We start from the raw sequence: 25,559 nt of genomic DNA on the forward strand, positions 1-25,559 counted from the left end.
TCTGTGTCCCAGGTAATGGCCGGGAACCCAGTCTAACCCGTTAGGGGGACGTGCAGGTTCAGAGGGGGGAAGCCATGGTACACGAAGAGGTTGGGGGAAAAAAAATCCTTACAGAGCCGGGGTGTCCTATTTTTATTTAAAGAAATGACTCGGAAGGAGACCCCGACACCCTGGAAACTTTCTAAGGAGTCACTGCCCCTCAGTTTTGTCTTCCTCACCCCCCTTGGCAAAGTCGGGCCTTTACGCGGTGAACTCTCAGCTGGGCCTCCTATTACCCATTGCCTACAGGGCAAAGCCAAGTTCACGGTCAAGAGTAGAGGCCCTCCTGTCTTTGAACTTTGACTACCTTTACAGCTTCCTCTACAAATACCCTACCCTGCTCCTTATCACCCCTCTGCCCTCTGCCCTCTGGCCTGCAGTCATCATCTGGCTTATCGTTCTCCAGCACAAGGAGAGAGACATGTCTGGGAAGCCTCTCCTGCCCTCCCAGAGGACCCTCATTGTGTCTCTCCATCACTGCCCCTAGCATGGAGCTTTATCGTCTGATGCACAGTTGACTGTTAAACAATAGGGGTTTGAACTGCACGGGTCCACTTGTACACCGATTTTTTTGTCCCAGTAAACGCAGTACATTACAGTAAATGTATTTGCTTTTCCTTACGATTCTCTAAGTGACGTTTTCTTTCCTCTAGCCTATTTCATTGTAGGAACACGGTATTTAATACATATAACATACAAAATACGTGTGAAGCAACTGTTTGTGTTATTGGCACGGCTTCTAGTGAACAGTGGGCTATTAGTAGTTAGGTTTGGGGGGACATCAAAAGTTACACGTGGATTTTTGACTGCTCAGGGGTTGGTGCCCCAACCCCCGCGTTTTTCAGGGATCACCTGAGTATCTGTTTTCCACACTAGACTACGCGTTCTTTCAGGGAGGGCCTGTATCGTATTCATCTTTGTATCTCCAGCACTTTCCACAACCTCTGACACACAGTTCCAGCTCCACTGACGCCTCTGGAATGAATAATCAGGTGTTCGATAGATTTAAAAATACAAAGTTACGGGAACCTTCTAATGCAGGACGAGAGATATATGGTTTTTTTTTTTTTTTTTTCATTAAAAAGAAGCTTAAGATTGATAGTGTAACTTTATTTATTTATTTATTTAATTTTTTAAAAAAAAATTTTTTTTCAACGTTTATTTATTTTTTGGGGGACAGAGAGAGACAGAGCATGAACGGGCGAGGGGCAGAGAGAGAGGGAGACACAGAATCGGAAACAGGCTCCAGGCTCTGAGCCATCAGCCTGGAACCCGACGCGGGGCTCGAACTCACGGACCGCGAGATCGTGACCTGGCTGAAGTCGGACGCTTAACCGACTGCGCCACCCAGGTGCCCCGATAGTGTAACTTTAAATACACACTTTTTAAAAAAGAATGTTGTACAGGGCGCCTGAGTGGCTCAGTCAGTTGAGCATCTGATTCTTTTTTTTTTTTTTTAATTTTTTTTTTTCAACGTTTATTTATTTTTGGGACAGAGAGAGACAGAGCATGAACGGGGGAGGGGCAGAGAGAGAGGGACACACAGAATCGGAAACAGGCTCCAGGCTCTGAGCCATCAGCCCAGAGCCTGACGCGGGGCTCGAACTCCCGGACCGCGAGATCGTGACCTGGCTGAAGTCGGACGCTTAACCGACTGTACCACCCAGGCGCCCCGAGCATCTGATTCTTGATATCGGCTCAGGTCATGCATGATTTCACCGTTTGTCAGTTTGAGCCCCGAATCAGGCTCTGCTCTGACAGCACGGAGTCTGCATGGGATTCTCTCTCCCTCGCTCTCTGCCCCTCTCCCACTCGTCCACGCCATAGAAAGGAAGGATGGAAAGGAGAGGAGAGGAAAGGAAAGAAAAAAGAATATTCTATTTGGTAGCAGTTAATTAAGGGAAAATCGGTATTAAATACCCTGATAGAAGAGAAGCTCTTTGGGGGCGCCTGGGTGGCTCAGTTGGTTGAGCGTCTGACTCTTGATTTCGTCATGATCCCAAGGTCATGGGATCAAGCCCCATGTCAGGCTCTGCACTGAATGTGAAGCTTGCTTGAGATTCTCTCTCTCTCTCTCTCTCTCTCTCTCTGCCCCTCTCCCCCACTTGCTTTCTCCCTCTTTCCGTATCCAAAATTTAAAAAGATAATAATAAAATAAAAAAAGCAGGGAAGCTCTCTGTTTTCTCATTAGCTTATGAGCAACTTACTTTGACTCTCAGGGTCTGTGCTTCACATAATTCTCTGGGAACCCTCAAGAGGACCATCTCAGATCAAGGGTACCTTTCTCTGCTCCTCAACAGTGATGGGTGCTCGTTTTACACCTAGACCCATTGGTTTGACAGAAGTGCTCTCCCGATCCTTAAAATTGCAGTGACTTCTGAGGGAAGATAAGGAACAAGGTGGGAGAGAGATCCACCATCGTGAGAATCCCACTTGGACCCTCTGAGCAGGTGGTCGCTACTACTCTAGTCCTGCCGGGAGTAGGTGTCAGTGCCAATGACACCTGTCTCTGGAGAGCCTCCGTCACACCTCGAGCAGTTGGGGAGCCCTACCAGTTCTTAGAGTTTCCTCCCATAGATGATTTCTGTCCCAGGCCCGTGGAACTGGAGGAGGTAGAGAGCACACGTGGCAGGTACCTGAACAGCACCATGATCATTCCCTTGAAGGAAATTCACCCCCTTCCTTCACCGGCTCGAGAACATTGGAAAGGTCTCTGGAGAAGCGGCTGGTGCCGTCTGCATCCTTTCCCTCACACCATCTGTGCTTTGTCCGAACCCACGTGGAACCACTTTTTGATTTAGACTGGGAGTTTGTTGTTTTCTAACTTGGATGGCTTTTCTCTAACTTTCTAACTTTTGGGGAACGCTCATGTGAACCCTCTTTTCTCATTAACATTCCTGGGCCCTGGTTTCCTCCGTCCGTAAAATGAGGCCGTTGTCGTAGATCCTCTCGAGATGTGTTTCCACCTTTTAAAATTGTACAGTTTGGGGCGCCTGGGTGGCGCAGTCGGTTAAGCGTCCGACTTCAGCCAGGTCACGATCTCGCGCTCCGTGAGTTCGAGCCCCGCGTCGGGCTCTGGGCTGATGGCTCGGAGCCTGGAGCCTGTTTCCGATTCTGTGTCTCCCTCTCTCTCTGCCCCTCCCCCGTTCATGCTCTGTCTCTCTCTGTCCCAAAAATAAATAAAACGTTGAAAAAAAAATTTTTTAAATTATACAGTTTATCGTTCTGTCTCCTTTCATTATTCTTATTTCAAGCCCTCACATCCTTACTCTTACATTTTTGTGAGAAGAATAGGCAGGCCGCCTCTGGTTCCGCAAGTACACGGCGATGTTTATTGGAAAAATATACATGTTGGACACACAGCTCCCAATCATGATGATATATATAAACAATTGCCACTTTCAAGAGCCAGTAGCTAAGGAATTACAGGAAAGCATTGAATCTTCAGCCAACATAGCTGCCGCAACCCGAGATGGCCTGAGCACAAAGGATATTTATACATTGGGGTTCAGAAGAATAATTCAAGTGCACAAGAGCTTCGTACTGTAATGTTATCACAAGACTATCCAGACAATGTTTTCTTTAACTCCGGGAAGAGCCGTTTAGAAGGCTGAATCCTGCCACAGGTGTCCAGCTGCATGTTTCACGCTCTTGGAAAAACATTGCTCTATAAACACAGAAATAACCAAGTACGGGTGCTTGAAGGAGGCTTAGTTCTTTGCTTATTGTTGTCAGGACCTTGGACATACAAGAGCACAAAATTAATAAACGCTATCAAATTTGCCGTGATCATAAACCAGGCAGCGATATTTTTTTTTTTGCACCACAGGCTATTATTCCCGAATTTCACTCTTAAGATGGTTTGAAAGCCCTGGACATCGATCCCAGTGTAATTAGAGTTCGTGAAACATGGCTCAGAGTTACAGTCGTCAGTCTCCCTGCTTAACAATTTGTAAAACTGTGCACACTGAGCAAATTACATATTGCCGCTTGAGAAAATACTGAAGAAGACCGAGTCTGTGTTGTTAACGCCCCAGAGGCACGTCTCGTCCCAAGTACACCCATAGTGGCTTGTTTTGGGGGGCAGCTCTAACATGTTTGTAGGGGAACAGCACATGAGGTGAGCTGAGAAGCTCGTCCTGCCGTCCTCCGCCCCTCCTCGTCCCCTTCTGCCTGTGCACACTCTATGCTCACCCTGGAAAAAATGCAGAGTGACTGGCACAGAGATGCATTCTTGTTCCTCTCCGAAAGGCGCGAGGTGTTGCCTGGAAAGCCATTGACCGCAGTCACTGCATTTCCCACTGTGTGATAATCTCTGTTCTTGGAAGCCGGCCTTCCCCTTTATCCTGCTGTCTGGATTACCTGGGCCTCGGAAGGGTCATCTTTTCATAGGGAAGAAGTGACTCGTCCCCAGGGACGTATGGCAGTTTCTCTAGTGCAAAGGCAGGTTTTGCTTCCCAATGTCTTTTCAAGGTCAAGGGTAATGCCCCTTTGGCCTCTCAGGTTTACCAGCTCCTGAGGCCCCTCCCTCTGGGCACTGGTTTCTTACTCTTCAAATTTATGCATGATAAAGGGGAGCTCATGGAAAATCTTTTTATAGAAATGAACATATTGTTTCTATCTCGGCCTTTCTATTTTGGGGGCAGGGAGAAAGGGAAGATGTGAGGCTGCGTCACACGTTTGAAGCATAGACCCAGCCCTGCCCGGATGAGAGCTCTGTGTCCAAAATTGACAAAGCTTTTTGTGACACAGTCAACGAGAGAGGGGACGTTTAAGGCAGTGAAATGCGTTCAAGCAACAAAACGGCCCCCAAACTAATTTTTTTTTTTTAAGTATTACTGAAAATTCCAACCTTTGAAAGGGTGAGTTCTAGTTCTTTGCCCAGAGGGGATCCCATCCCTTGGCTAAAGATGACGGCAGGAAGGCATCGGGAGTGTGCTCACAGGAACCTGTATTTTCTCTTTCTGATAGGTCGTTGAAAAGCCGGGCGTCATGATGACGGAGCGCTTCGACTGCCACCACTGTGAAGAATCTCTCTTTGGCAAGAAGTACATCCTGAGGGAGGAGAGCCCCTACTGCATTGGGTGCTTTGAGGCTCTCTACGCCAGCACTTGCGAGGAGTGTGGGAAGCCCATCGGCTGTGACTGCAAGGTACCCCTGCTCCCCCTGCCCCGGGCGGCGCCGAGCACTCCTGGATCCCTCTGTGCTCCCCCGAAACCACGGGCCTCTCTGTGTGGTTTGTGCTGGAGCCCGGACCCATGGGGCCGATTGAAATTCCGTCTCTTGAGCCCCCTCTGATGGGCTTGTCCGCCCCAAGAAGCCTCTCCGAGCCTCCTCCCTCTGGCTGGTCTGTGCCCACTCCTAATTCCATAGCACTGGTTGGTGCGTTTCCGGGACATTTATGCTGAGGCTCCTGAGCACACCTCTTGCATTCTGGCTGGTGGTGTCCTGATCTAACCACCCCCCTCCCCCCACCTCCCAGCACTGTCACTGTCTGGAAGGCAGCGCTCTCTTACTCATGTTTGTCCCGTGCTGACTCAGAAGCAGTCGGTGCTGCTCAGTAAATATTTGATGAATGCATGTGCACATGAGTGAATTGGAGCTGATTCCCAGATAAATGGGCACATAAAGCACTACATTCATTGGACCATTAGGGGCTCTTTTCTTCCTAGTGGGAGAAGAGCAGGATTTGTACCACTTCTTTCTCCAGGGAAAAAGCTCACGCCTAAGGAATTACCAGCTTTCCCACTGTGGATGGGAAAGCAGGTTCAACAGAGGTTACCGGTCATTTGTGCTGATTGCGTGGGATTGAGTGTCCAGAACCCTAGCCCGTGCTTCTCAGCATATCTTTCGTCCAACCTGGACCACCCAGAAACGCCTCTGGAGGTCCACCCGTGTCTCTAAGACCTCTGATATCTTCACCTGCTAAACGGTGGCCAAAACGCACTTGACAAGACTTTAAGTGACTGTCATCCTGAGAGTCACAGAATTGGTACAAAATGGGGTCCCTTGGGGCAGCTCCAAAGGAATTCCCAGCTTCGTGGACTTCAAAGCAATTCATGGCATTTTGGTGTCTCTATTCTGCTCTCTTCCCTTACACGCTTTAGGGAATTTGGCACTCTCCTCTGTGGTCATGAATACGTAGCTGCTGCCTCATTAGGTTAGGCAGTATCTGCAGCTGGACGGTTCTAACACAGTCCGTGTTTCATATGTTTCTTTTGTTTTAAGTTTTTATTTCTTTATTTTGAGAAAGAGAGAGCACGTGAGCACGAGTGGGGGAGGGACAGAAAGAGAGGGGGAGAGAGAATCCCAAGCAGGCTGCGCACCATCAGCACGGAGCCCAGTGCGGGGCTTGACGCGGGGCTCGAAACCACGAACCTCGAGATTGTGACCTGAGCCGAAATCGAGAGTCGGCTGCTTAACAGACCCCCCCCCTCCCCAGGTGCCCCTGTTCCTTACATTTCTTCCCTTGATTACATCATTCCTAGGAAAGGCAGGAAGCAGACCGCTGCACCGTCACTTTCTGTTGCTGGGTATTTGGTGATGACAGTTGGGGAATAACTTCCATTGTGTATGGAGCGAAGCCTTTGCCCCGAGCGGGCCCAGTGGGCAGCCTGGGCCACGTGAAACCAGGCCACAGCCATGTATCTTTTGGCTACAGAACAGGCAAGGCCTGCCAAGAGTGAAAGAAACCAAACTCAGCAGTAGTCCTGTGTAAACTTCCCAACGTGCAGGGAGGCGGGGCTGCTGCGAGCAGAGAAAAGTGGCTGATCTTGCTAGTCCCAAAGGCTAGACGCCGTCCTGTCTCTAATGTCAACTGATGTAGGTCTCACGGTCCCTAGTGGGTTCTTAGAGGGCTCTTAGTCCCTGTTCCTCTATTTACTGGGCCAAGCATCAAAGCTCAGACATCAAACGGCCCTGTCCCCGTCCTCACTCTGTGGCTCGCTAGCCGTGTGAGCTTGGGCTGATTACTTGCCCCCTCTGTGCCCGTCTTGCCCTTTATGAATCGCCGATGAAACAGGTGCCAGTTTCATGGGGTTACTGCGGTCTGTGGATACGAAGCCTCAGCACGCCAAAGAGCAGCTGATGGTCTTATAAACTCCATCTGACTACTTCCCTATTCTTTCTGCAACATGTTTCTTCCACGCCACCCTTGGAAGCTTCGCACTCTCTCTCTCTTGCTCCATCTCCGTTATAGAAACATCACTAAAAATGTCTGGTCTGAGGAAGAACTGAGAGGCAGAAGACAAAAATGATTCTCCTATAAAAATGTAACCTGGGGGGTGCCTGGGTGGCTCGGTCGGTTGAGCGGCCGACTTCGGCTCAGGTCATGATCACGCAGTCCGTGAGTTCGAGCCCCACGTCAGGCTCTGTGCTGACAGCTCAGAGCCTGGAGCCTGTTTCAGATTCTGTGTCTCCCTCTCTCTCTCTCTGACCCTCCCCCGTTCATGCTCTGTCTCTCTCTGTCTCAAAAAGAAGTAAACGTTAAAAAAAGTTTTTGTTTTAAATAAATAAAAGTAAAAATGTAACCTGGAAGAGGCTTCAGTAGGTGAGAGGTTCAGCCATTCTTCTGACAAAGAACAACCGTAGTTTAGAGGAAATGTTTTGGATGTTTGGGACTAGTCACCCTTGACTGGCGGCTAAAGGAGAAACTAAGGGCGCTTCCCATTTTTTTCCAACACGATTGAATGGAAAGACCCTTCCAACTGGCTACCCTTCGGCACATACTTGATGAGCAAATAAACAAGAATCCCCCACATGGGGCCAAAATCAACAAGACTGCTGCAAAGCCAGGAGTTAATCACGCTGAACTTTTCAACCCAGATTCATGGTTTACTACACGTGGAGTTGAGCCATGTGGTTTTTCTACATTTTGGAAGAAAAAGAGATTCTTTCCCGAAGTTTGCCTTGGCCGTTTGGGGCTCCTGAATATTTGGAATGGTTTGCTTGACTTTGAGAAGGAATTATGTAGTTGACTTTGTGGAGGAAGCAATGATAGGGAAAACATTCCTGTTATTTGAGGGAGTAAAGCCAAAAATCTTGGCAGGCTTGATCGAGCAATTGAGCCGACAGACCTGGTGACCATTCTCTTTTCTTAAAAGAGCAGGGGCACCATGAGCCCCGCCTACCTCCTTTGAAGGACATGCGTGGGGGTACAGATTTCAGATATTGGCACACCAATGGGACTTAGGCCCATTTTGTGGGTACTGAGTGACTTGTATATGACGTAGATGAGACCACAGCGTCAGGTTTCCATAGTCAGCTCACATACGTGTGAAAACACTTCGGCATGGTTACTCAGCTGTACTTGTTATTTCTGCTTAGTTACTCCGAGGAGATGTGCTCGCAAAGGGTAAAAACCATTCACTTCACTACCAGTGGAATAGTTGAGAACAGGCAATGCAAATAAAATGTCGTGATCCTCTGAATGACCCTGTTCCTGAAATTTTTCTTGGACATCTGTAGTTACTAACAAAAAATGTCTTAGCCTGATTACAGATAGTCTTGGACGGGTCCACTTATGCTCTGGGCTTCAAAAACTCAAGAAACGAAGGACAACGTAGGCAGGGCCCCTGACTTCAGAGATGGCTGCTAGTACCGTGCACTTAACAAAGCAGCGAACAAACTCCGGGCCGTATGCCTGGCTCGGTGTGTTTCTTTTTTTTTTTTTTATTAAAAATTTTTTTTTTCAACGTTTATTTGTTTTTGGGACAGAGAGAGACAGAGCATGAATGGGGGAGGGACAGAGAGAGAGGGAGACACAGAATCGGAAACAGGCTCCAGGCTCTGAGCCATCAGCCCAGAGCCCGACGGGGGGCTCGAACTCACGGACCGCAAGATCGTGACCTGGCTGAAGTCGGGCGCTTAACCGACTGCGCCACCCAGGCGCCCCTGGCTCGGTGTGTTTCTAGAGCACACTTTAAGCTTCCAAGTAATTAGGTGGGAAACATCAAACTGATAATCAGGCCCAAGTCCACCCACCAAACTGTAAGTTTCTCAGCAAACATCTAGAAGTTCTTAAGGAACAGAAAATAGCTGGGATCCTTTGATAGAAAGCAGTCAGGGGACTGAAGGGGGAGACAGAGGCTCTTACCCCTCCAGTGAAATCTAGATTTCTCTGGTACACTTTTAGAAGGCTCCTGACCCTGGCTGGTGTGGGAGGCATGAGATTACATTGGAAACACCTGTCCTGCCCTGGAGCAGGACGCAGGCCTCTCCTGCCCACCTTTCTGGGCCATCATGGGAAAGGCTACTATTCCAGACACGTTCCAGACACGTCCTCACAGTCCAACTCCCCCACCCGGCACTATTTTTTATTTGTTGAGGTGACTTTTAAGTGCTTAGTGAGTGAATCATCTTTTTAGAGTTTCTGTGTAGTTTGTTCACAGGGTTTGTAATGGGCACTGAAAATATGTCTATTTGTTTAGACATCCTCCTGTAAGAGAAAACTGTGTCTCTAAGGGGAAGTGAGTGCCGATCCACTCACTACGCAGGATCACTAGACGCGGGAATGAGGCTAGCCATGTGGGTAACACGGGGCCCTGGAAAACCAAAGGGGCACCTGCAAGGCACGCCACCAAAGGCACAGGACATTTGGCAGTGAGTCGGCCCCCACCAGGGTGGGCCTCGAGCCAGACTTGCTGAGACGTGGGTAAGTTATGCCGCCTACAGGGCTCTGTTTCCACGTCTGAAGACGGGGCTGCCGGCCTGGCGACTGTCACGGGAATTTAGTGACCGTAGTTGGGACACCTGATATAGGGCCACGTAGATCGAGTGCTGTCCTTTCTGCCATCATCCGTTCTTCAGGACTTTTGTTCTTAAGTATTGGAAGGAACATCCAGTTGGAAACAGGATGCCCCGACAGTCTCAAAGCATAGAATGCCTTTTCAAAGTGCGGAGTGTGAAGGGTTGTGAGCACCCACTTACCACATGAAATCTGGTGGATTTGAGGAGCGGTGGCTTTGGGAGATCTTCATCTGAACCAGTCCTGGCGCCAGCCCCTGCTGCCCAGGGGTGGCGCCAGCCCCTGCTGCCTAGGGTCACCTCCAGTCAGCCAAGGGGACGAGGGCCCCTCTTGGCCACCTGGTCATCCCCCTGGCTCAGCTGGCATCTCAACAAGGCATGTTCGGCGTCACACGAGAAGCACTTCCCATATCGGGAATGTTTCTGAGATGGAAAAATATAAAATCTGAAAGGAAGTGTTGGGTCCTAATCTCACACTGTTTATCAACACATTACTGCAATTGATGACATTTCTGTGAGCACAAGGTTAGCCATGGTATTTTTCCTGGGACGTGTAAAAGATTCTTTCTTTCTTTCTTCCGGTCTTTCTTTCCTTGTCCTTCTCTCTCTCTAGAGGACTTTAAAACCAGCATATTTCTAGGACATTTTGAGCTTCTTGAACGTCAATCAGTGAGTCTATACTTCTTAACCTTGTGCCTCCAGCATCTAAACGGTGTCCTTTGGGGACCACGTGGTGTACTTGATACATAGCAGAATTAAGCTAGATGGACTAGCTCAGTCCTAAGAATGAAAACTCACCATCCGTTTGGAGCTGTGGACGCAAGAAACGAGAAGGGCCTCCAGGTACCAAAGCTTTTAGAGAAGGATTTAGAACACGACATGAAGCTCAGGTCCAGGCACAGGGTTGTGGCCCATTTATAATAGCCTCTTGTACTTCTGGTGGTATTTTCTGGCCCAGCTCTCAGCTCCAGAGGGACTCCTGTGCCTAAACTCCTACCCCACACCGAGAGGTGAAATTTGTCTTGGCCAGAAGCCTCACCGTGCCCTCGGAAGGCAAAGTTGGCAGTGTTCAGTTACCTTCCTCTTGCCATAAAGTCTTTCCTTGCTTCCTATGTATTGTGGGCTTTCTTAAGAAGTGAGTCCAAGAGGAAGCTGTGACATGAATTTATTAGCTTAACTCAGACTTCCAAAGAGAACACAAGCCAAGAGCCCAGGAAAGAGAATTACAGGGAAACCCGATAGCCTAATGACTTAGATAAGGGTTTCCATGCAAGAGTTTGAAGAAGATGTCGACACAGGCATGTTAGCCGGGGTGGCGCCTGTCTTGCCTTGGGCCGGGGCAGCTCAGAGCAGGTGGCGTGTGAGCTGGGCTTTATAGGGAACAGGGTTCTCCCAGTTGGAGAGGAGGGGCAGGGCCTTGTGAGGCAAGGCGCGGCAAGGGCCAGGGTGCAGAGGTGTGAAAGGTTGGGAGCTGGGCTTTGGAAGGTCAGGAAGTCTTGCACTGATGCATAAGGTCTGCTAAAGTCACGTGGACGGTACCCCAAATGTGGAGGAACACTTTCTAGTGCCTAACATCTGCCACCGCATAGCTATCATGTTGCACGTGTGTTTTCAGGTTAACCGTAGAAAAACTGGGCTTCTGCGGTGCTTCGGAGCCCCAAGCACATTTAAAGCAGCTTTTCCCACGACTGTCCGTGCACGTTGACCACTCCGCTGCTCTTTCCTCCCATCTGGGTACTCGCTAAGCGGGCTGGGGACCGTGGTGACATCTGGTGGCTTTGCTCTCGCGGTGTCGCCCATAGAGGTCCCTCCCTCAGTGTGTTTGAAGATCAGTCCCCAAAGGCAAGTTTCCTTGAACCCATGTTTCCTTTCCTTTTCATTGCACTAATGAGCTGGGTAGGCGCTGTGTGTGTGCCGTGGATGCCCTGGGCAGGGCAGCCCCCAGCCCCACTGGGCCACCTTCCGGGAAGCAGGCCTGGGATGGCCTCCCTTCCGCCCTCGAGACCTCCCCGGGGCTTCTCTTCTCAGCCAGGCGGTGGGCGATTCACGGAGCACGGAAAACGCTTCCAGCTTTCCCACAACGGCAGTCCTTTCTGAGGTGACTGGCCTGCACAGGGGGCACCTACCTAACATCTGAAAAGGCTTTTCCACCTGCTACGGAATAGTCCAAACCGATCGCTCTAAGTGTGGTAAAATACACCTAGCATAAAATACGCCAGCTTCGCCCTGTTGAAGCATGCAGTTCAGTAAGTGCCACGAGGCTTCACGTTGTTGTGCAGCCAGCCTCTGGGACTCTTCATCTTGCAAAACCGAAACTCTGTCCCCGTGAAACACTAACTCCCCGTCCCTCCTCCCCCAGCTCCTGGCAGCCGCCGCTCTAATTTCTGTTCTGCGCATTTGACTCCTAGGTACCTCGTCTCAGCGGAGTCGTACAGGGCTTGTCCTTTCGCGCCTGGCTTATTTCACTGAGCGTAATGTCGTCAGGGTTCCTCCACGTGATAGCTTGTGTCAAAGTCTCCTTCCTTTTTGAGGCTGGATAATATTCCATCGTATGCATGTACCACATTCTTCTTAGCCGTTGATCTGTTGATGGACACTTGGGTTTCTCCCACCTTTTGGGTGACTGTGGACAATGCTGCTTTGGATGTACCCATGTGTACAAGTTCCTGCTTTCAATTCTTTATGCCAACACTGTTTTCCATAACGACAACAAAAAAGTTAAATGCATGTATTCTGTAGCATTATCACAATGATAGCATGATTTAAAACCTCCCAACTCTTTCAGCGTCTGGGTGGCTCAGTCGATTGAGCATCCAACTTTGGCTCAGGTTGTGATCTCGCTTTCATGCGTTCGAGCCCCGCGTCAGGCTCTGTGCTGACAGCTCAGAACCTGCTTGGGATTCTCTCTCTCCCTCTCTGTGCCCCTCCCCAACGCATGCTGTCTTTGTCTCTCTCAAATAAATGAATACAAGCTTAAAAAAAAAAAAAGTATGAGATTACTTAGGATTCCTCAGGTGAGGTCAGGAGCAGCACAGAGACCACACGATGTTTTCTCCTGGATTCATTTCTCCTTTTCAGCCTTTGCTAGAAAGCGTGGATTCTGCCTTCTTAGTAACTCCTGCCATCTGTTCCCGATTGTGTGCCCCACTCTCGTGCACAGCCTCAGCCAGCCTGATTCTCTGAGGTGCCTTCTGTGAGGTCTCCTTCCTGTCCCCCCGTACGTCCCCCACCACATGTCCCACATCGTCTTAGCCTTTCACGCCCCTGTTTAAACAGCTCATGCCCCCTCCACTGCCTTCAGGGTAATCTTAACTTCTGTGCAGACATTAAAGGACCCTCCTGTCCCGACCTGGATTTGAACCTTCCTGCCTGGTGCCCTGGGCTGTCCCTCCAGCCAAGGACCCCTCTCACTCACACCTCAGCTGTGCTCATGCTCTGTCTCTGCCCAGAAGTCCTTCTCCGACCCCCTTTGCCCACCTTCCTTCTGTCCGTGGGTCGTCCACACTCAGCCCGTGCCACCTGTTCCAGAACTCTCTCCCAACCTGCTTCCCACCAAGTGACACCAGAGCCCTGTCCTCGTGGCTGTCTTTCTGAAGTTCCCTACATCCAGGCTTCTCTGTCCAGCCAGGTGTCCCAGTGACCCTGCTGTCGCACTTGGTTTTGCTGGGTTCCCTCAGAGCTGAGGGCTGCGCTCTGTTTCTCTCACCAGGTGCCAGTGAGAAGCAGTGACGAGTTGCATGTTTTGTGTTTCACTTTCTTACAGACAATACTGAGGGGGAATCCATTTGTTTTGGGGAAGCATCTCTTTCACACACACTCACACACACACGTGCGCGCGCGCACACACACACACACACACACACACACACACATCTAAATAGTTGCTCTGAAAGCCCAGCCTTCCTCATTTCACCAGCAGGGTCACGATCCAGGAATGCCCACAGGCTTCCGCCCCCGTCTGCTCCCAGGATTTGCACGACTGCCCCGTGCCGTGGGTCAGGCAGAGCAGCCGTGGCCACTCCGGCCCTCTCACTATCTCATGCTCTGGGTCTGCAGGACTTGTCCTACAAGGACCGACACTGGCACGAGGCCTGTTTCCACTGCTCGCGGTGCAAGAGCTCGCTGGTGGACAAGCCCTTCGCTGCCAAGGAGGACCAGCTGCTCTGCATGGACTGCTACTCCCACCAGTACTCGTCCAAGTGCCAGGAATGCAAGGAGACCATCATGCCAGGTCAGGAGCGCGCCCTCCTCCCTCGCCATGCCTCAGAGCAGGCATGCCCTTTTCTGCCCTTCCACTGGCTGAATTTGTCCGAATCTGGTCATTGCAGCAATGGGTATGGCGCCCCGCTGTGCACCAGGCGCTGGGCCGGGGGCCGGGTGCTCGCAAAGCAGTGAGCCCCCTGTCCTCCTGGACTTTGTGTCCTACACACACAGACATTCGTTTTCAACAGACCCAGACTTGACCCCAGCTGGGTCGGGTGTCGGAGGAGTAGTGAGGTGGCTTGTCTGTGATGGGGAAGGTGGGACTGGGTCCCTTGGGGGAAGTTTCTTGGGGCAAGTTGGTCTGTTTTGTTTTGTGGGTCTTTCATTTTTAAAAAACTGAGTGAACACGCGGTTTGTGAGTTCGAGCCCCATTGTCAGGCTCTGTGCTGACAGCTCAGAGCCTGGAGCCTGCTTCGGATTCTGTGTCTCCCTCTCTCTGCCTCTCTCTGCCCCTCCCCGCCCCCGCTCACACTCTGCTTTCTGTCTCTCTTGAAAATAAACATTAAAATAATAGTAATAAATAAATAATTAATTAAAAACCACAAAAGACTAAATTGAAGTATACAATTTTTTAAAAATATTTTTCTAAGAGAGCACAAGGAGGGGAGAGGCAAAGAGAGAGGGAGACACAGAATCCGAAGCAGGCTCCAGGCTCTGAGCTGTCAGCACAGAGCCCGACGTGGGGCTTTGAACCCACAAACCGTGAGATCGTGACCTGAGCCGAAGTCGGACACTTAACCGACTGAGCCACCGAGGCGCCCCTGAAGTATACAGTTGAATACAATGGGAATTTTCATAATTTATCAACTGTTGTGATGCCTGAAGTGTTTTATGGTTCGTATTTATAAGCTCGATTCATTTCAACAACAATCACTTAAGAACTTGAGGTTTGGTTTGCTAGTTGAGGTTTTTTAGAGGGACGTCAAATATGTGAAACTTTCAGGTGCAGTTTTGAAGGAGTCCAGACCGTAATAAATAGAAGAAAGCACCAAGTCCCCTTCAAAGTGATTTTTAAAACCCGCTGTATTCATGAACACCAGACAAGACGTGCGAAACGAATGGAGCTTGAGAGTTTCGGGCTGGTTGCATCAGGAGGTTGACGTTAATTTAAATACAAATTTTTTTAGTGTTTATTTATTTTAGAGACAGAAAGACGGAGCATAAGCACGGGAGGGGCAGAGAGAGCCAGAGACAGAATCTGAAACAGGCTCCAGGCTCTGAGCTGTCAGCACAGAGCCCAACGTGGGGCTCGAACCCACAAACCGTGAGATCATGACCTGAGCTGAAGTCAGACACTTAACCGACTGAGCCACCCAGGTGCCTGTAAGTTTTAAAGCCCAGGATAGCCTGCTGAGTCACAGTATTTCACACAGCAGCTGGATTCCTGCTGACATGTAATGGGAATTAGGGTTCCCGAGGTCATTTAGAGCCAGACTCTTTAGCAGAAAACTGCTTGCCATGCCCCAGAGTTTTCTTTTTATTTTTGGTTTGCTTTGTTTGTGGCAGTGAAGAGATACTGAAGAGTTTTGAGCCAGAGACTGATGGGCAGGAAGTATAATTTTAGGAAGATATATTGGATAAGAAATAAAAGGCGAGGGCACGAGATGGTTTCTCCTGGCTACTACATTTCTCTGGCTAATACATCTCCAAGATAACTGACTCCATGCTCTCACAAGGAACAAAACCCCCAGAGCAAGGCCTCTTACAGAGATGGGTCCATGCTGCAGCTGTGAGGCAAGGGCCCAACGTGGGGGCCATGGAATGAAAACCAAAGCCCACGTACAGCAGAGCTGACCTGAGGTCACGGGTATGGACGATCACTGACTTCCTTCCGCTTTGGCAATCGTGGTTAATTCAGAAGGTAGAGTCACAGAGGACACACAGGATGAACCTTCACAGAACGGAGGTGCTCACAGCCTCCCCAGAAGGAGAGCAAAACAGACGTGTTGGGATCATGTCCAAATCAACTAGGTTTAGTCCAAGCTCTAGCAGGCCTGAGGGTCTTTGCTTTGCTGCACAGTAGCGGTGTGGCCTTAGCCACTTGGAGCTGGGGGAGCCTTGGTCTCCCCGCCCCCGCCTGCACTTTAAATTCAAAACCAGACCTGCAGATGCTGTTTTATGCCACCACCGTATGTCTGTCCCGGCTTCCCCCTCACTTCGGCGCTCCTTCCCTGAACCATCGGTTCTCAGGGAAAACCTAGAAACCAACAGGTTTGGTTGGCTGTTCGCTGGCTTTGACTTTCCACTGATCATTGCCCCTCACGGAGACTTCATTAGAGAAGCCTGGCTCCTACCCGCTATGGTGGACCCAGAGCAGAGGAGTCAGGAAGGGGCCCCGGGGATGTCGCATGTGAGTACTCTTGAAGGATGAGCTGAGTTTCACTCCTGGAGAAGTCAGAAAAGGGCACTTCTGGCAGAGGAAGTGGACGCAGCACCAACGTCAGAGTGTCTGGAAAAAGCTTGGTTGAAAGGTGGTGGGGGAGGGGGGGAGTGGTAAGGGAAGAGGGGAGGGGAGGGAGAGGGAAAAGGAGATAAAGAAAAGAAAGGAAAAGGAAAGGAAAGAGAAAAGAAAGAAAAAAGAAAAGGAAAGGGAAAAGAAACAGAAGAAAAGCGCTAGATCATAGCACGACCTTCCTTGCTTTGGTTCCATTTTTTAAAGGGCTACCAAATCAAGATGACTAGGAGTACAGATCATCAGCGTAGCTTTTGCAACGACCTTAGATACACAGAACAAGAGGCGGGTACTAACTGACAAACCCGCCCACTGGCCACAACCCTGACAAAAGCCAACCTCCCAAAGTAGTCAGGAAACTAGAGTCCGTCACAAACCACAGCGAGCCTCTGTTCGCAGAGGATTCTGCAGAATCCTCTGAGCAGCTTCTCAACTGTTGCCAACCCTTCACCACGTTTCTGGTTCCTCACTTGTTTATTTGAATCAGGAAAACAACAACAACGAACAAACACCCCTTGGTCAAGACCGAGACCGTGTACTTGGCATCTGCCAGAGAAGCTGGGCATTGTTACAAAGAAGGAAGTTTGCTGCCATCTGCTGGCCATGTTGTACAACAAGCTATGCAGGTGTGACTGCAGTAAATAATTGGTACCTCTCGGATGCGCACCCATCGTCCGGATTGGGCCGCGAGTGCCCACCAGCTTCCCGCCTAGAGACAAGACAATTCCCTGAGGCCGGTGTTGATATAAGATGGTTATTCTGGAACACACTGAGAATGCACTTACACGGTCTTGCTTGTGGTCTTTAGTGATCATCTGACTGCCATGTATTCATTGATAAAAATCCTTTGGTATTTTAGCTGTTTAACCAGAGGGAAGGTCAGAGATTAAAGGGGCAAGTGGCAGGGGCACCTGAGTGGGTCAGTCGGCTGAGCTTTGGCTCAGGTCATGGTCTCTCAGTTCGTGGGCTTGAGCCCAGCACTCTGCTCCTCTCCAGCTTACACACATGCTCTCTCTCTTTCTCTCTCTCTCAAAACTTAAAAACATTTTTAAAAAACATTTAAAAAAAGAGCAAGTGGCAAAAATATACGTGGAAAAATAAGCCCCTGGAGACAAGGAAAATCATTCCAGATTTATATCCTAATTCTTCTATTTTTACCTGAAATTCAGTCACTGAATGTAATTTTCCTTGTTTCAGGGTTCATCACCCTGTGATTGGATTCCATAGCTTTGAAGATCATTATGTACCCCTCCGTGAATTCCCTCACACACATCCCCACCTTCCAGTGCCTATACTTACCCCGAATATTTTATATAGTCTGTGGGAGTTAGTGCCCAAATGTCCTGTCTGGGAAGTACAGGAAGCTGAGACAGTGACCCAAAAATGACACCTAATAAAATAATCTTGCAACGGTTTTCTGCATATATCCTAATTCCTGGAGATACGGACATCTCTTTATCAACCTTGGAAGCAACCAAAACACAAACCCTTAGCCTGTCATCTCGCCCATATTATCTTTGGACTTAGGCTAAAGGCGAGTTTCTAGATGCCCGAGTTACGCTGCCTGCCTGATGCCAGCATGCGGCCATCCTGGTTCAAAGCTGGCAGTCCTGCTCCCAGCGTAACCACCCCCGGCCCCCGCCATGCTCTGATCCCACGTTGAAGTGCAACTTATGCGCCCTTCCTTCTACAACTGGAGACTTTCAGTGAGCCCACGGGTTGGCCAACAGGTTACCAGAATGAATCAAATACTTGGGGCCTTGAAGCCCACACTTTGTCACAGCTCCTTTCTGCCATTGTAGGATGAAGCATCCGTAGACCATTGAAATAAATGAATGGGTGTGGCTGTGCTCCAGTAAACCTTCAATTGTTAAATGGGGGTGGATGAGACTGTGCGCGCAGGCCCTAGGTAGCGCACTGGCTCCGGGCGCTAGCTCCGATATTTGGAGCCCTTTTCTTGTTTTTCACCCCCTACGCTCCTGTCCCCCCAAAACTTACCCTTCTGCTGCATGCAAAGGGCTCTTGCATACATTCTGTCTTGAATCATCTCTTTCTGTAAACACACGCCCTTTTATTTTCTGGGAAAAGTACGGGGAAACATCAGTCAACAAATACCGAACATTGGCTATGAATCTCGCTTGGTGGTGTGGCGGGGGGGGGGGGCGGGGAACCAAACAGCATTTCCGTTCTCTAGACTTCTTAATCTACTTGAAGAAATCACGTAAACCTATCAAATGATAACAGCCATTCGAAAGGAAATGGGATGTCACAAGATAAGATCAGAAAATCGCGAAATGGAACGCATGAGTGTTACGTTTGGCTTTTAATGATAGCGCTCAGTGCAGTGCATAAAACCGCTACGACACATCACAGCTTGGTTTATTTACACAGCAGGTCACATAAAGTGAGCGACGGGGAGGCTCCTCACTGAATCAGGCTTGAGACTCTAGGTTCATTTACACCCCACCAATTTCCATCCCGTTGGAGAGCCGAAGGGTGTTCGTTCACGGGCCCCCGGGCTCTGGGAATCTCACTCCATCCAGGATTGGTCTGAGCTATGCCAGATTTCTCTTTCTGTTATGCAGTGCTGAGAGACGGAGACAAATACTTGTTCCAGTTAATGTTCATAACCACCCTGCCGGACAAATAAATCCCAAGTATGCACAGAGACTGTTCTAGAAGTGGGGTGTATGGCAGTGAACCAAAAGACAAAGTCCCCGCCCTCTCCAAAACATTCCCACTTAAGAGGCGAGCCTCTGAGAGCTGAAGTGACTTCCTACAGCCCCAAAGCCAGATGGTGGCAGGTTCTCAATGCAGATCGTAGGGGCCCCGAGCCGGTCGTGTTGTCAACTCTGCTCTTTGCTGCTTCTTCTGGACTCTCATGACAGGTACCCGCAAGATGGAGTACAAGGACAGCAGCTGGCACGAGACCTGCTTCATCTGCCATCGCTGCCAGCAGCCAATTGGCACCAAGAGCTTCATCCCTAAGGACAACCAGAACTTCTGTGTGCCCTGCTACGAGAAACAGTATGCCTTGCAGTGTGTTCAGTGTAAAAAGGTATCTGTCATGCTCCCTCGGACCTTGCGCGCTCCATTCGGTCTGCCCCCACGGCCCCTGGCTGGGAGTCCTCCCTCCCCAGACAGACACCTGTAAGACTGGAATGGCACAAGAGTCTTGCAAAATCCTCACGATTTTGTCAACCTTGGAAATGCATGTGCATTTTACCTGCTGGACGGACCCCCGTCCCGGTCCTTCTTTCAAAGACATGAGTGCCCCTGTGACCTGAGAGAAAAATCCTGGTCGCCTCCCTCCGACAGCATTGTCCAAGATTTGCCCCCGTTTATGGCTTCATGTTAAAGGGGAGGAAAACTTACTGTCCCAGAGCTGTCCTGATATGCTCGCTTTCCACCAGTAGACAAGAAACCAGCTGCTAATAACCCTAGTGGGAGGGAGGGAGGGATGTGAGAAACGGAGGAAAGTTGTGCCCTGAGCGCTTGCAGACCCTCTTTGGCTCCGGCCCCTTTACCAACTCTGCTGTTGGGCCTTTGGGGGCCCAGCCTGGTCTCCGCCTGCGGCACTTTTCAAAGGGCGCAGTATTTCTAACTCCCTTTCAGCCTTTCTGTCTCATTTCCTAAGGTCTTATTTCTGTCCTGGATTTTTTTTTTTTTTATTACCACTTTAAATTCCACGTCTCCGGATTTCCGCTCTTCTGGTTATACTATTTATCTACTGTTTATTCCTTCCTCCTTAGCTGGAACTCTCATTCCCGTGTTTATTTCAGGAAGCTGCTTCTCCGCTCTCTCCCTTTTTTGTTTGGTTTGCTCTTTCCCACCAAGAGCGAAGGAAAGTTCATGTGATTTGCTTTTCTTCCCCTCTTTTCCTCCCAACCTTCATCGCCGCGTTTGGTTGCGGAAGTGATGGTAACACATCCTCTGGGCAGCACGGCCCTGTGTGTGTTCATCAGGACACATGACAGCATTCATGCCAGAAACATCCATCACTCCTGTAGTGAAGTAGGCACCCAAGGCTACCAGGGCCCGGGGGGGTGGGGGGTGGGGGTGGAGATGCAGTCCAGCGGCAAATATTCGAGTACTTACTGCCAAGTGGGCTTTGGAGGAGAACAGAGTTTAACAGAGTGTGTACTGGGAGGACGTGAGCTAGCCTGAGGGGTGGGAGCCAGGCTGGTGTTGAGGGAGGGGCGCTCTGAGAGAGTGACCCTGTGCTGAGCATGTCAGAGCTAGCCGCGTGGGGATGTGGGGTGGGGGCATGGGACCTGGAGTCCAGGCGCAGAGAGGAGAAGGATGTGTGTTTCATCCTGAGCAAACCTCTTACATACACACATGCCTTCTGCATTCACATAGATACCTTGCAACAGAGTATACTTTGCATAAGTCCTGTTCCAACGATGAAATTTAAAAAAAAATTTTTTTTTTTAATGTTTATTTATTTTTGAGAGAGAGAGACGGAGCGTGAGTGGGAGAGGGACAGAGAGAGAGGGAGACACAGAATCCAAAGTAGGCTCCAGGCTCTGAGCTGTCAGCACAGAGCCCTATGTGGGGCTCAAATCCACAAACCGTGAGATCATGACCTGAGCCAAAGTCAGACTCTTAACTGACTGAGCCACCCAGGTGCCCTCCAGCGGTGAAATTTATAGGAAGATCAGTAATGCTTTATAGTTTAATGAAAAGATATGATAAAGGGAGTCCTAAACACTGGCACCTGCTTTGTCTTTAACTAGCTATGAATTCTCAGGCAAGTGGCTTAATTTCTCCAGGTCTCAGTTTTGTTCATCTGTAAAATGAAAATGATATCTGTGTTATTTCAAGGTCTTTATACAGTTGAGCCTTGAACAACACGGGGATTAGGGGTACCAACACCCCTGTGCAAGTTGAAAATCCACATAACACTTTTGACTCCCCAAAAACTTACCTACTAATAGCCTGAGGTTGACCAGAAGCCTTACTGATGACCTAAATCCTCGATTAACACGTATGTTGTATGTTATATGGATCGTATACTATGTTATTACAAGAAAGTAAGCTAGAGCAAAGACCATGTTATTCAGAAAATTCTAAGGGAAAATTCATTGATAGTACCATACCGTGTTTATCGAAAGAGATCCACGTAGACGTGGACCCGCGCAGTTCAAACCCGCTGCTTGAGGACAAGACTGTCCTGACTGTAAGGATGAGAGGCGGCAGTGGATGATGGGGCCGTGTTACGGAAACAAGATGCATGAACCTGCCGAGGGCAGGTGTCTCCACTCCATTCTCCATGGTTCTGTGGAGCTGAGACCCGCCCGTCCCTCGTCCACTGTTGAAATAAATACGAAAAGCAACAACATGAAAAGAAAAACACTGAGTAAAATTGAGGTGTTGATGACCAGTTCTATCACATGTGGCTTCTCACTGCATTCTAAGCGGCAGGACGGCGTGAGAAGGCAGGCCCTGGGCGCGTTGTCCCCCCGCTCTATCCAGGGGGCCGCCCCTGACTGCAGCCTCGGCGGGCACCGGGCCCACGGTGTCCAGGACTCTCCCGTCTTCCACCACTAGGAACCGCGTTGTAAGTGGTGTTTGCAAGTTTAGCACCCAGAGGGAGGCGCGGGGAGCTTCGCACATGACCTGCCCGCGGGCACGGGGCTGGTGAGGGGAGGGGTGAGCGTTCACATCTGAGGCTTCTTGAGGCCGCCCCTGGCCGCACCCCTCCCCAGCACGGCCCCTTGCACAGCGGTCACGCGGAGCTGCCTTGTGGCACCTGTACCTTCAGATGCCCCAGCATCCCGAGGGGCTGAGGTCACGGCTGGGATCCGCAGCACTGCACTGAGAGTATACAGAAGGGGAGTCCAGAGCGACTGTCAAGTCAGGGGAGCCGTTTCTGGGTGACCTTTAGCCAACACCGGCCGTGCTCTGGATGGGGATGTCGCATCCCCCGGAGGCTGTGCGGCCTCGGGAACCTGAGCCTCTGCCTCCTTCCTCCTGCAGCCTATCACCACGGGAGGCGTCACGTACCGGGAGCAGCCCTGGCACCGGGAATGCTTTGTGTGCACAGCCTGCAAGAAACCGCTGTCGGGGCAGCGCTTCACGTCCCGGGACGAGTTCGCCTACTGCCTGAGCTGCTTCTGTGACTTGTACGCCAAGAAGTGCGCCGGCTGCACCAACCCCATCAGCGGTGAGTGTCCCCCAGGCCCCCACTCACGCACGGCCACCTGCTCTCCCTCACTCAGCCACCCCAGGGATGGGCAAGATACCGGACTCTGGCCCCCGAATATGTTTACCTACCAAGACTCCGGGCCTCGCTGAGGTTCTGAACAGGCCGACACTTTCTGCCTCTCTTGCTTTCCTGTCCTCGTTACAATGGGGCCACTTGGGCAGGGGACGCTGCCCCTCTAGCTCACCTGATCACTGAAACCCATACGGCCTGTTCTCAAGAGGTTTGTTATTTCTGCTTTTGGTTGGGTTATCTCCACATAGCAGTCTGTAAGTCTATGGCACCCGGAGAGGCACAACGAAACTGGCATTTGCAGGCGAGCCGCTCCTCTGTGTTTCTAAAGGTGCTCCCTGGCATCTTCGAGGGACTTGTCTACCACCAGGGCATAGCTTCACGAGGGCAGAGGGCAGTGTTTGAGGCGGTTCTCCCTTAGCCCCCAAAGGCTCCCGCAGAGCAAGAGCCCAAAGTCTGGCTGGCTGTAGACTGGCATTGTACTAAACGGTTAGACGTGCCGGGAAATGGAGCGTGGAGGACAGATGGCTGGTCAGACTCAAGTCCTGTAAATGTTCACCACGCATCACCACACGAATCAGTGACTGGGCCGGAGGGAGCCGTGAAAATTCCAGACTGACGGAGGAAAAGTTCCGTGACCTGGGATTCCCAGCTCTGCTACGTTCGGGTGACGGGCTGATCCCTGTCAGTGGCAGATGGCAGACATGCGTAATGTAAATATAGCTGCGTGGCCAAATGGCATCCCTGTGTAGCTTTGCAGTGTAATCACACAGACAGATTTCACAACTCCTGTGTGCTTGTCCGTGACTTTCTTTTTCCTGGGGCCTGGAACTGAGTGCATCTAAATGCACCTTTTTTTTTTTTTTTTTTTTTACGTTTATTTATTTGAGAGAGAGAACCTGAGTGGGGAAGGGGCAGAGAGAGAGGGCTAGAGAGCGAATCCCACACTGCCAGCACAGAGCCTGGCACGGGGCTCGAACTTACGAAACTGCAAGATCATGACCTGAGCCGAAGCCAAGAGTGGGACGCTTAACCGACTGAGCCACCCAAGCGGCCCTAGAACTCAGTGCATCTAACTCAGCCAGCTCACCCGATGTAGGAAGCCCCAGGTCACTAAAATAATCCTTGATGCGTAATCCAGAGCTCGTATTTCCATATGAAATTAAAATGTAAAGAAAAGAAGTCCAACATTTAAATTTTTCTGTTAATTCGATTCCAGCCATATATACCAGATTGCCCCCTTAGAATCATTTAGAGAGAAGAAAAGCAGTCTTTTGATTAATCCAACAGATTAATCTTGAATACTGTTTTTACAGTAACATCTGTGGAAGTAAATGTTTATAAAATTAGGCTTCATATGGGGCCCCTGGGTGGCTCAGTTGGTTGGGCATCCGACTTCGGCTCAGGTCATGATCTCGCGGTTCGTGAGTTCCAGGCCCACATCGGGCTCTGTGCTGACAGCTCAGAGCCTGGAGCCTGCTTCAGATTCTGTGTCTCCCTCTCTCTCTGCCCCAACCCCGCTCATGCTCTGTCTCTCTCTGTCTCTTAAAAATAAATGCTAACAAAAATTTTAAAACAATAAAATTAGGCTTCATGAAGCAATATAATCTAGCTAAAAGCGCTTTGAAATAGAAAGTATCAGATATGTGTCGTTATTCCCCTGGTAGCACTGAAAAACAGAAACACCACTAGGAAAACAGTGAGGAGCGTTGCTTCTCTGAAGTGCAGAGAGTAATGTTCTGGAACCTACAGAGGAACTTTGAAGTTGCAGCTGAAATGTACTTTTAGCCGAATCCCCATTTGCAGAAGATTGTGCATTTAGATTTGGTTTTTAATAGATCCTTACTCAGCACTTTTTCTCGTCAGCAAAATCTAAATGATTTTTGCAAATAAATCACTGCACATCCTATGTGCAGCGATGCTAAATCCACACATGCGCACAGTCCTCATTACTCTGAGTCCGTATCTGCAAATTCACTGACCTTTGTTTGAAAGTCCAAAATCAACACCACGTTGCTTTCATGGCCATTCCCAGGCACCCAGAGGGGTGAAAACTTTGACTTGTCTGACACGTGCACCCCCAATGGAGGCGGAACGAGGTTGATGCTCTGCCTTGTTTCGACTAGCAGACTATAATCATGACCTGTTTAGTGCCATGTCGTGGCCCGTTAGGTGCCATGTCGTTAGCATTTTGGTGCTTTTTGTTGGCAATTTCGCTGCTTAAAATGGCCCCCAGGGGGCAATGCAGATGTGCTGTCTGTGTTCCTGAGTGAGGGAAGGCTCTCATATGGAGAAAATAACACGTGTTAGATGAGCTTCCTTCAGGCCGGAGCCATGGTGCCATTGGCCGCAAACCTCAAATAATGAGAGTTGACGTATGTACCTCTTGCCTTTAGAAGGATTCGTCCTCCTTGGGCTGCTTTGGGCTCTCATTTCTGTGACCTGCCCCATTGATTGGCATTTCAAGGCAACCGTGGAGTTTCTAACCCACCTGGAACAGCACCCAGCATAGCTCCTACGCTAACATCCTTCTTCATCCTCTTCGGTTCGCTCAGTGCCGAGAAGAAACACAAGTACCTTCTAACTGTTCTGCAGCCCTCGCCCCTGAATCAAGTTAAAGGGTTGCCTGAGCCTCTGGTTTTTAAACATGGGTGCATATGTGAAACACCTGGGAAGCTTAAACAGTTACTGCTGCCTGGGTTGTGATTTAATTGGTAGGGGCTATGACCTGGGTGGTAGGATTTTGAAAAGCTTCCCGGGTGATTCAGATCTGCAGCAAAGTTTGAGACCCTTGGGCCTAAATCACTGGCTTGGTTCTGCCGCAGGGCCAGGGCATGCACT

General features: G+C 49.9%; 1 protein-coding gene across 2 annotated transcripts in view; it reads left to right on the forward strand.

Annotated features, from left to right (window-relative positions):
• FHL2 (four and a half LIM domains 2) overlaps window positions 1–25,559 on the forward strand; it is a 67,761-nt gene that overhangs the window by 39,888 nt on the left and 2,314 nt on the right. For both annotated transcript variants that reach the window (XM_043603044.1, XM_043603043.1), the window contains exons 2-5: window positions 5,011–5,190; window positions 13,840–14,014; window positions 19,387–19,556; window positions 22,481–22,667. In XM_043603044.1, the coding sequence (XP_043458979.1) occupies window positions 5,032–5,190; window positions 13,840–14,014; window positions 19,387–19,556; window positions 22,481–22,667 (691 nt within the window). In that variant the 5' untranslated portion in view covers window positions 5,011–5,031. The remainder of the gene's footprint in view (window positions 1–5,010; window positions 5,191–13,839; window positions 14,015–19,386; window positions 19,557–22,480; window positions 22,668–25,559) is intronic.

This window comes from Prionailurus bengalensis, chromosome A3 (assembly GCF_016509475.1).
Source record: "Prionailurus bengalensis isolate Pbe53 chromosome A3, Fcat_Pben_1.1_paternal_pri, whole genome shotgun sequence".
NCBI classification, from domain to species: Eukaryota; Metazoa; Chordata; class Mammalia; order Carnivora; family Felidae; genus Prionailurus; species Prionailurus bengalensis.